We start from the raw sequence: 11777 nt of genomic DNA, 5'->3' as shown, positions 1-11777 counted from the left end.
TCCTACTGAGATGATTGACAATGTGAAATAGAAAGAAAGGGGCTAAAAGTGTAGGGAAAGTGGGAAGGGTAGGGGAAGGTAATAAGGGAAAAGAAAAATAGGAGAAAATTTAAAAAATGGAAATAGTGTTTGTAAATGGGGAGGAGACAAGAGGGTGAAGGGAGGACAGGGAAAGGGGAAAAAATGAGAACCAAGACCTGTCATGTAAAGGTACAAGATCCCAATAATGAATGTAACTGTACTGTATACCTAGAATGTACCAATAAACTCAATGAGAAAAAAAAATCACTAGCTAATTCCTTTAGTGTGGGAGTGTGTGCATGTGTGTTTGGGGCACACACATAAAGTGCAGAGACAGTGAAGCGGGAGCACATCTACCCCTACTGAGGCCTTGAAGGTCTCCAGAGTGACAGCTTTTGAGTTCATGTGAAAGGAATGTGGAATGTGCCAAGGCTTTAGAGAATCCCAGGGAATTTGTGAGGTATGGCAGAATCAGTGATTTGGTGACCTAGAATTGTTTATGCCTCTCATGTGTGTTTTTGTATTTTACTACAGAAAATTTCAAGTGCACACAAAATGAAGGGATTAATATAGTATACCTCCATCTACCCCATTTCAACAGTGACCAACGCATGGTTGATCTCATTCTAGTTTCTTCTCTATTACCAGGTTATTTCTATGTGAATCTTTGAGTCACATCATTCATCTGTAAGTATTTTAGTACTATATTTCTTGTATTTTCTTGCGACCTCAGTATTTAATAAATTCTTTTTAATAATGATGACATCAAGGTCTGGATATGTAACTCTCTGTTGTCTTTGTGTGTGCATGTGCTATCTCCAGCATGGCACACACACACACACACACACACACACACACACACAGATATCAGAGACTAAGTGGACCTATATGTACTAACCTGGAAAGATCCTACATATGTATTGTTAAATGAAATAAGATAGGTCCAGACCTCACAATGACACTTAGAAAGACTCAAACAAAAGATATTAAGACATATGAGTGAGCTCCAAAATATGGAAGTATATTAGGGAAATATAATTTTTAAAATGTATCTCAAACTATTGATCCTGATTACAATCAGGAAAGGGGTAGTGGTGTAGAGGGTTATGCCCTATAACCTTTCATATTATTTGACTCTTGTCTCAAAAAAATATGTCCATCATTACTTACGTGATTTTTTTTCCAAGCAGAAGAGACTTCAATTAAACACTGCTCATTGCTGCTCAGGATAACAGTAACTTGTTTGGGAAATCTAGCAAAGTCTCAAGTGCTGATTTTTTAACTTCTAAGTGACCTTCCAACATCTTTCCTAATCAAATTGAAGTTTTGAGGTTTGTTTTTCTTTTTCTTGCCAACTAAAAATACCCTATCCAGCTCAGAAAATACAGCTGATTGAACAGCAGCTGCTGCTGAGACTCTACTTTGCATACTGAAATGAGCTTGAAAAAAAATAGCAAAAATACTATGGTAAGAGCCTGTTCTGAGGCAGGCTTGCAACCAATCACACAGGTTTGTCTTGACTTCCAAAGTGTCCTGCCTGCCTGCTTTTATTCTATCTTTTTTTTTTTTTTTTTTTTTGAGACAGGGTCTCACTTTGTAGTTGAGACTGAACTGGAACTCACTATGCAGCCCAGGTTGGTTGTGAACTCACAGAGATCCTCCTGCCTCAGCCTCCCAAGTGCTAGGATTAGAGGCGTGCACCACCACGCCTAGCTCTTGCCTGCATGCTTTTAGGAGGATGTCTGACTACCACTTTTCTGTGTGTGTGTGTGTGTGTGTGTGTGTGTGTGTGTGTGTGTGTACTGGGGACTGAACTCAGGACCTTGTGCATGCTAGGCAGGCACAGCACCACTGAGCTAAATTCCCAGCCCGGGTGTCATATTTTTTGAGCTCTTTATATATTCTAGATATTAGGCCTCTTGCCAAAGGCGTAGTTGGAAATTTTTTTCTCATTCTATAGGTTATTTTTTTACTCTGTTGATCATCTCCATTGCTGTATAGAAGTTTTAAATTTGATATAATCCCATTTATTGATTTTTAGGCTTTTTTTTCTTGTGCAGTTAGGGCTCTGTTCAGAAAGTCCTTGACTAGCTAGATAAGTCATTGGCTAGCTAGATAGCTAGCTCTTCAGACATTTTGAGAAGGTATAGAGTATATGAAACTGTAAGTGAGAGAACAAAGGGAAGCCATGTCCCATTTTCTGGATAAATGTGTTTTATAGAATGTTTCCTATTGATTTATCCTCTATTATGCAAGCTTTCTGATCAGAATGCTAGAAAACCATGAGTAGCCAGATTTCAAGAGCTCTATATAAGGCAGTATGTCAGCCATATTCTATAAAGCCAGTTATCTAGGAGGAGCTGGATGGGCACACATATCACAAATAGTGTTACAAAAGTACATAAAAGATAAAATAAATATATAAGTATGAAATTTTTTACTACTGGGTTATCATGACACATATAAGATTATTCAAGAAAAATCTTAATCTATACTTAATTGTTTTTGCTTTTCTTGCCAAGATTTTTGGAAGAAATGTCTTGCATGCAAAGAAATCTGCTTCAAAAGTTTTGGACAAAGAACAAGGACTTTTGGGCAGAATCCAAGCTCTGCCAGAGATTTCCTGGGTGACCTTGGGGACTACGGAGCCATCCCCACTGGACATTGGACTCTTGAGGCTAGGACTGTGTCTGTTTTCTTCATTCTTCAGCAGCATGAAAAGTTGCACATAGTGGACAAGTAGGGACTTAGGGTTAAATGCTAAGCACATGCTTTATCACTGAGCCACATCCCCAGCCCTTGGAAAATAATTTTAGAGAGTAATAAACATCTTACACATAGATAAATAAACAATAAATGTTTGGGATAAATAATGAACATTAGAGAAGCTAAATTGAGTTCTCAAAATTAATCTGAAAATCTTCTTGATATGAGCATAGAAAATAGATATACTTCCATGACCTTAAGTATTCTCTTATAAGCATTGTTAATATGAACAAATTCTGTTCATGAAATAAAACAAAACATACTTACACTATCCAAACTATATATGGGAACCATCCAAAGGATTCTATTTGGAAAGCAAAGAATAAATTTAAATTACTTTATGTTATATTTACAATAGAAGTCAACACAACATTAGTAGAATCAAAATAGAAGATTGACCTGATAGTTGGCTTTTGCAATTCTGGCTGTGTATAATGCACTACATGTTGTAAGATTCTCCACAGCAATACCAGCATTGTCATAAGTAGGAACACACCAGCTAACACCCAACCCTTGGAGTATATTCCAACCTTGAGAAACAAAGGAACACATTAATAGAGATTATGATAACTCTACAGTCCAATAAAACATGTCTACTTCTTAAATTTTCACTTGATTACAAATGAAGATCAATACTTTCTAAATGTTTAAAGGCTAATTTTATTTCATCTTCCAAAATAAACAGCCTGTTTGTGATTTTTTGTAGGGAAGGGGCGTATTTTTCTTTGTGGAGTTGAACATTCATTCCCTCATGAAACTTCTTACAGCAGGTTTTTATAATTAACAATATTAGCATTATATCACACACACACACACACCCTCCACCTGCTTATTCTCTGCCTTTTTACTTTGACTATTGTATTTGGAGATGTACAGAAACTTTCACATTTTCTGTAAATATAAATAATCTTTAATGGTTTATTCCTTTATTTCCATTCATACAAAGTTAAAAATCTACCAATATTTTCTTTCAATGTTACTATTAAGTATTTTGTTTTCCTGCACTGGGGATTGATCCCAGTCAGGAATACACCAGTTTTTAAAAAAAAATAGCCCCCTTCCCCACCCACACCCCTGACCTCTTGTCTAGGCTGGTACCTGTATTCATACCATAGAGGTACAGGGACTCATAAAGGCCATTGTTCCGAGCTCTAGCCTTGATTTTTATTTAATTCATACAGTTAAAGGTGATAGATTAATAACTACCACAAACTGTCATTTCTCTAAGCTGTGCTTAATGCTGTTCTGTTGTTGATTGTATTACATGGGCTAAGGTGCTGTGATTGATTTAATCATTTGTTCTACCTGGTATAATGAAAATGAGATGGCCTCAGAGTCATTAGAGACTCAAAACCTAAAGACAAGCTATAACAGGGAGAGCAAAGTATTAACCCAGAAATTAAACAAGGACAGTACCAACAACAAAAATAGAAATGAGAAGACATTCAAGCAAGGCACAAGCCCAAACAAAGGCTGTCTGTTCTTCAAAGGCAAATTCTGAAAAAAATGAGGTGGAAAAGTCTGATAACCACGTGGACATCCTGAACTGATAGCACAGGAAGTAACAAAACAGATGAATGAGGCTCTAGAAAAATTCAAAACAGAAATAATTTCCATGATAACTACAGAGATGGTGAGTGCAGTGAAAGAGTCTTAGAGACTCTAGAACTGAAACAGATCAAAAAAATACATGAGCTCAGGACCATAACAGAAGCCATGAGTGCCCAACATAGGAAAGAAATGGAATCCATGAAACAGATTCAAAAAGATATCCAGGAGATTAAAAACTCGATTGAGGGCCAGGGATTTAGCTCAGTGGTTTGGTGGCCTGCCTTGCAAGCGCAAAGACCTGAGTTCAATCCCTGGTACCAAACAAACAAACAAAGCTCTATTGAAAGTATACATGATGGGCTGAGCCAATCTGAAGACAGGATATCAGATATAGAAGACAGGATGATGGTCAGTGACCATGAAAAGAGGGATCTGTTAAAAAAAAAGTAAGGGAACATGAGAAATCAATCCAACAGCTCCTAGATGATGCAAAGAAGAATAATATAAGACTGATAGGAATTCATGAAAGAGCAGAAGAAAGTACAAGTGACATTAAAAAAAAAAACTGTTCACAGAATTAATGACAGAAAACTTCCCAAAAAGAGCAAAATAATTTGACATACATACAAGTAAGGTTTAAATAGCCATGATCACAAAAAAATCTATACCTAGTCATATAATAATCAAGATCCCAGAAACTAAACAGAAGGACAAAAATAATATAAGCAGTTAGAGAAAAGAAACAAATCATATGCAAAGGAAAGTCCATCAGAATCACAACAGACTTTTAAACCCAAACCCTCAAGTCAAGGAGAGCCTGGAGTGAAGTATTTCAATCCCTAAGAGAAAACAACCTCCAACCTAAACTGATGTATACTGCAAAACTCACTCTCAAAATTGATGGAGAAATAAGATACTTCCATGACAAAGAACACAAGAGAATCTTCATGAATACAAAACCAGCACCCCAAACAATTATAAATAATATCCTAGAAAAAGACAATGAAGGTCACAATTTCATGAGGCCCAACATAGCAAATCCAGGAGGCAAGGCAAGAAATTAAAGAGAGAGGGAAAAATTAAAAAGAACAATAGGAAAATAACATGATGATGATAAGTCAATACATATCAGTTATATCCATCAAGGTTAATGGCCCCAGTTCACCAATCAAAAGAAATAGACTGGCAGAATGGATTAAGAAGCAAAATCCAACAATATACTGTATACAAGAAACACACCTAGTTCAAAAAGAAACTCATAGACTGAAAGTAAAAGGGTGGAAAATAGTACTCCATGTGACAGGACCCCAGAGAAAAGCAGGGGTAGCTGCCTTCTTTGAAGTCAAAGCAAATTTCAAACCAAGACTAATTAAGAGAGACAAATAAGGTCACTACATTCTTGTAAAGGGAATAATCCAAGAGGAAGAGATGACAGTCACAAATATATATGCAGCAAATACTAATTCCTCCAACCATACAAAACAACTAATAAGGGACATGAAAAACCAAATATGAAAAAACTAATACAATTGTAGTGGGGGACCTCAATACCCTACTGTCACAAATAGACAGATCATCTAGACAAAAGATTAGCAACAAAATACTAGAACCAAGCTTTTGAATGAATGGACTTAATGGACATCTGCAGAGTGTTCCACCCCACAAAATCAAAATATATATTCTCTTCAGCTGCAAACAGGTCATTCTCCAAAATAGACCACATACTAGCTCATAGAACATGTTTAAGTAAATGCAAAGGAGTTTCAGTTATCCCATGTAAATTATCAGACCATAGTGCAATTAAACTTGAGATCAATAGCATATGAAACTGCAAGAACTTCACAAACACTTGGGAATTGAACAACACTCTCCTGAACAACCAATGGGTCACAGAAGAAATTAGACAGTTTTTACAATTTAATGATAATGCCTATACAACACACAGGAATCTATGGGATGCAATGAAAGCAGTTCTACAAGAGAAATTTATAGCAGTGAATGCCCACACTAGAAAAACAGAGTGAGCTCAAATAAACAACCAAATACTGAATCTTAAGCTTCTATTAAAAGAAAAGCAAGACAAACCAAAAGCTCATACGGGGGAGGAAAGTATAAAGATCAGAGCAGAAATCAATACAATGGAGACGAAGAGAATAATACAAAAAAATCAATGAATCAAAGAGTTGGTTTTTCAAAAGAATAAATAAAATCAATAAACCCTAAGCCAACATTATAAAAAAAAAAAAAGAAGGAAAGAAAGAAAGAAGAGGCTCATATACATGCAATTAGGAATGAAAAAGGTGAAGTCACAACAGGTCAAGGAGAAATCCAGAGCATCATCAATACCTACTTCAAGAAACTGTACTCATTTTTAAAAAAAGCTTCTGCACTGCAAGAGAAACCACCCACAGAGCTAGGTGACAACGTACAATATGGAAAAAAAATTTTTACCAGTTCCTCAGACAAAGGTCTACTATCCAGAATATATAAAGAAATAAAAAAATCAGACCCCCAAATTTATAAACTCAATTCAAAAATAGGCATCTCTGAAACAAAAAAGTAAAAGCAGCAAATAAGCATATAAAAAAATCTTCAACATCGCTGGTCATTTGAGAGATGCAGATGAAAACAACACTGAGATTCCATCTCACCCCAGAAAGAATGGCTGCTATCAAGAAATCAACCAATAACAAACGTTGGCAGGGTTGTGGAGAGAAAGGAACCCTTCTTCACTGTTGGTGGGAGGGCAGACTGGTGCAACCACTGTGGAAATCAATATGGAGATACCTCATATAACTAAGATTAGAAGTCCCATTTGACCCACCTACTTCCTTGCTGGGCATCTTGCCAAAAGAATTAAAAGAATCATACCGCAGTGATATATGCTCACCCATGTTTATAGAGGCACGGTTTGTAATAGCTAAAACTTGGAAACAGCCTAATTGCCCATCCACTAGAGATGGGATAAAGAAGATTTTTAAAAAATTATTAAATGGAGTACTGCTCAGACATAAAGAATGAGAAACTAGAGATATTTATAGCTAAGTGGATGTACATTGAGGACATACTCAAGTGAAATTAATAGGACACACATGTGTAAATACTGAATAGTTTATCTGACGTGATAAACTAAAAGTGTAAATAAGAATCACCACGCATAATTGATACTGTGTAATAGGAAAAAATGTCTGAAGGTGTAGGGGATTTAAGAGGGGTAGAGGAAAGCTAAGAATGGAAAAGAAAAAAATAAGAGAAAGGGAAAACAATGGAAACAAAATCTGTAAATAGGGAAGGGTGGAGGGGGTGAAAGGTGGGCAGGGGAATGGGGAAAAAATAAGAACCAAATATATTATGTAAAGGTACAAGAGATCCCAATGATGAATGGAACTGTATTGTATACCTAAAATGTACCAATAAAGAAAAAAGGAAAAAGAAAGTTTCCACCACCTCCCAGAAGAACCACTCTGAGGACCAAGCCTTTAACATATGGGCTTTTGGGAGAACTTCCAACATCCAAAGTATAATATATATTAGTTTTATAGTGCTATGTGTTATAAACTTAGAAAATGTGCAAAAAATGAAAACTTTAGAAATAAGATAAATAAAAATCTACTAACAGTTTCAATTTTTTAAAAAATAAATTTGAGATAGGGACTCTCTAAATCTCCAAACTGACCAGAATGGGCTCCAATTTATGATCCTCCTGCATCAACTTCCCGGACTTCTGGGGTTACAGGCTTTCCCCGCCATGCCTCGCTCTTATAGTTAAGCATCTTAGTAAACTGTCACATGAAGACAGCAACACTGGGATCCTGGCCTGCTAAGTTCTTTGTATCAGTCCTCTTGTATCTCTCTCAGTTGGTAACTAGGCTACATTACTAATCAAAACAAATTAGAATTTAGACTACTTCTCATACAGGACACAATAATGTATGATATTATCATTTTTTAAAATCTCTAATATCTCCTAGGTAAATACCTAATTAATATTGTAGTTTTAGAAGCTCAGTTTGTAAAAACATACTTTGAGTCATCTCATCTTTAAGTAGAGCTGCTTCAAAAAGAGTAGAGGGGAACAGAGATAGCAGTTTCCAGCCAGTCCCCCTGGGGAGCAGACAGCAGAACTGCCAGTAGCAAGGGGGCAAGGTGAGAAGTCTCCTGTGTGGCCAACTGCACACACTCAGGTAACACAGGGAGGGAAATTTTAAATAGCGTGGACGGTCATCTTGCACCCCAGTAAATCAGGATCTGGCCCACCATGAGCATGGGATGAACTACACAGACCTCCTCATTTCTGTTGTCTGAGTTCCCAAGGATTTCTTGACAAGACAGCACTGTGATGCTGGTGTTTAACGGACACTGTTCATATAAAAGGACCCCAAGTACATCTAGTACATCACAGAAAAACGTGACACTGCCTTAGGTGTCCAACTGTGAGCTCTGTTCCATCTGAGCTGCTGTTGCACAAGAGAGAGAATTCCAGGCAACACTGACACTGATCATCTAAAAGGTGACAGCAGTAACTCGACCTGTTGAGCACCTGCTCTCTGCTGGGCACAGTGCTAAGGATTTTAGACACAGACACATAAACTCAGTGCAGGAAGATGAGAAGAATGGTAAGGATGTTGGGTATAAAGCCCTTAGCACAATGCCACTTTGACCAAGTAGCTCTGTGCCTCGGTTTTCACTTCTATAAAATGAGGCTAATTCTTGTTCTTTGAGGATTTTAAGAAGATTAAATGAATAATAGCTGTGGCTAAATCCTGGGGATATATTCTAGTCAAAGTCTCTGAACTTACAGAAATTACAAGGAAAGACTTTCCATAGTCTCATGCTCCTCTCTACCTATTATGCCATTTATTTCTTGGGCCCCTTCACTCAATACTCTCAAAACAAACATGAAAAAAAAACTCATCATCCACTCTTGAATCCTCTTTTACACCTATACTCATTCCTCAGACAACTCCATTCTGGTGCTGTCCCTTATGACCTCACTGAGACCATTACTAAGACCACCAGTGACCTTGCTGTTTATGAAAAAACAATGGCTATTAAGGCAGCAGCATTGGACACTGTCCACTATGTCCTCCTTGAAACTCCTGGCATTCACTTTTCAACTGGCTGCTGTGTTATCTTTTTTGTAATATTCTCTAAATATTTGTACTAGGTCCTTTGCCATTCCATTTTCTCTTTTATAATCCTGTCCACCTCCATGGTTTTGAGTAGCATCTACATTCTGACAGCTGTGCTGTGGACTGAAGTCTTCCCACCCCCTAACTCATATGCTGAAACCATCTGTAACCTGTAACGTGACTGATTCTACTTGGAAACAATCCTTTAGGAGGCAATTTGGGTTAAATGAGGTCATAAGTGTGCGGTGCTAACCCAATATGGCTGGCTGGTGGCTTGAAAAGACGAAGACACACCAGAGGGCTCTCTGTTCACCATGACAGGACAAAGCAAGAACTCAGCCATTGACAACCCAAGGGAGGCCTCCCCAGACATCAACCCTGCTGGCAATTTGATGTTGGAGTCCAAAACAGTTTCAAGAGCTGTGAGACAATAAACTCCTGTTTTGTAAGCCACCCAATTTATGGTGTTTTCTTATGAAAGACTGAGCTGATTAAGACAAATTCCTAAGTTTTTATCTGTGGTGCAAACCCTTCTGAACTCTATGCTTGCATATCCAACTGCATGTTTGACACACCCATTTGAATGTCTCTCATTAGGCCATATATCCAAAAAGGAAGTCAGTTTCTCTCAAACCTCCTAAACCTTCATTTTCCATCTCACTAACTGGTGCCACAATTCATTGAGTCGTTTGAGCCCAAAACATCAGAATTATCTTTGATTTCTCTTTTTCTGTCACTGTCTCTTCTCCCCAATCCAATCTACTACCAAGTTCGATTTGTTCACTTCCAAGGATACTTAAAATCCAGCTTCCCCCTTCACTTCTGCTATCCTGATTTGAACCACGAGATCAGGCACTGACTTTCCCAGCCAGCACAAAGGGCTGCCTCATTTCACTTCCCCTTTGTTTGCTGCAGCCTTTAGACTGGTGTTTTGAAGACTGCTTTTCCTGTTAGCTTCTCAGACCTTTTAGTTTCCTCTGTAGCATTTTATACAATTTAATTGAACCGGAGTTTATTTTGTTTTGTTTTGTTTTTGTCACTGTGTTTGTCTCTACTGCCAAGTTCCAAGGTAGGTATCACTTTTGTATGTGTGGCAGTGGGGATTGGACCTATGGCCTTTATAGCAAGCTACTCCTGCCTCATTCCCCCAGAGAGCTGGGATTCCAGGTGTGTGCCACCACCTGTATAATTAGCAAGATGTCACAATTTTATGCCTCTCACCATGTAGTATACAAAGCACAATTAACCACTGGGTCTCTATTACTTTTTAATTCAAATACCAGCCCTTTGAACAGAAGGGGAGAGAGATGATGATCTCACAAAGAAAAACGAAGCAGAGAAGGGAATATGAAGTGCTGAAAAGAGAAAGCTTACAATAGTAATTAGAGTAGCCAAGTGACATTTGATAAACACTTGAAATGAATATTATTTGCAGGAAGGGCACCTCATGAAGGGAAGTGTAGAGGTTCTAAGGAAGGAGCAAGCTCAGCAAGTATGAACAGAACAGTGTGGCTGAAGCCCAGGACTTGAAGAGAGATGATCTAAGGATTACATTGGGCCTTGATGGTTGTACTTAGGAACAGTGGCTTTTACTGTGGAAGCAGAAGAGGCCAAAGGGGACACATACAATGTGACTTGTGAGAGGCTAAAAGGGACCCACACAATGTGGTTTACATGTTAGATTGATACTCTGGATGGTCTGTAGTGAACAGCTCAGGTAAGATAGGAGGAAAACTTGATTCAGGGCATTAGCTGTGGACTCTGAAGATTGAAACCTTTCTTAAAAGCCAGTGGCATTAAAAACTATAGCTGAAGTTCCAACTATGAGAAATCTATACAATTCATTAACCCTCAAAATAGTTCTTATCTTGTAACACAAGGAAATAATTCAAAGTAACTTATTTGCTTTAAGATGTTTATATGTAAATTTTGGTACATAAAGTCATATAATCTATATATTATTAAGATACCTTGATAGCTAAAAAAATTCAATGCAAAAGAGTGTTATATCACTTTTAAAATTAACTACATGGTTTATGCCAATATGAGAAAGTAAAGCAATACTTTAAGGAATAGACAACATAAATCTATATTATATTGTTTATCCAAAATTATTTCCACAATAAAAAGGGCCTAAAATAACTGGAGTCCTGCCATAAAGCTTGTGAAACAAGTGCTTCTCAGTGGTTTTTATTAGTTCATAGTGTAAAGTTCACATAATATATATATTATATATTAGTTCATATAATATTATATTAGGTAAATACTTATGTTGGACTCTCCAGCTTGTATTACATATTATATATA

At 37.3% G+C, this 11777-nt stretch overlaps 1 protein-coding gene across 1 annotated transcript in view; it reads right to left on the bottom strand.

Annotated features, from left to right (window-relative positions):
* Positions 1 to 2461: 2461 nt before the first annotated feature.
* Ebpl (EBP like) overlaps positions 2462 to 11777 on the bottom strand; it is a 72320-nt gene continuing 63004 nt past the window's right edge. Inside the window, exons 6-8 of the mRNA XM_019209409.2 lie at positions 3187 to 3317; positions 3055 to 3091; positions 2462 to 2725 (exon numbers count right to left, since the gene is read on the bottom strand). Coding sequence (XP_019064954.2) covers positions 2462 to 2725; positions 3055 to 3091; positions 3187 to 3317 — 432 coding nt within the window. The remainder of the gene's footprint in view (positions 2726 to 3054; positions 3092 to 3186; positions 3318 to 11777) is intronic.

The sequence above is a fragment of the Fukomys damarensis genome, unplaced genomic scaffold, assembly GCF_012274545.1.
Source record: "Fukomys damarensis isolate Sample0158 unplaced genomic scaffold, DMR_v1.0_HiC HiC_scaffold_38, whole genome shotgun sequence".
Lineage (NCBI taxonomy): Eukaryota > Metazoa > Chordata > Mammalia > Rodentia > Bathyergidae > Fukomys > Fukomys damarensis.
Note: the sequence above shows the minus strand (reverse complement) of the source record. Positions and strands in the feature narration are given on the sequence as shown.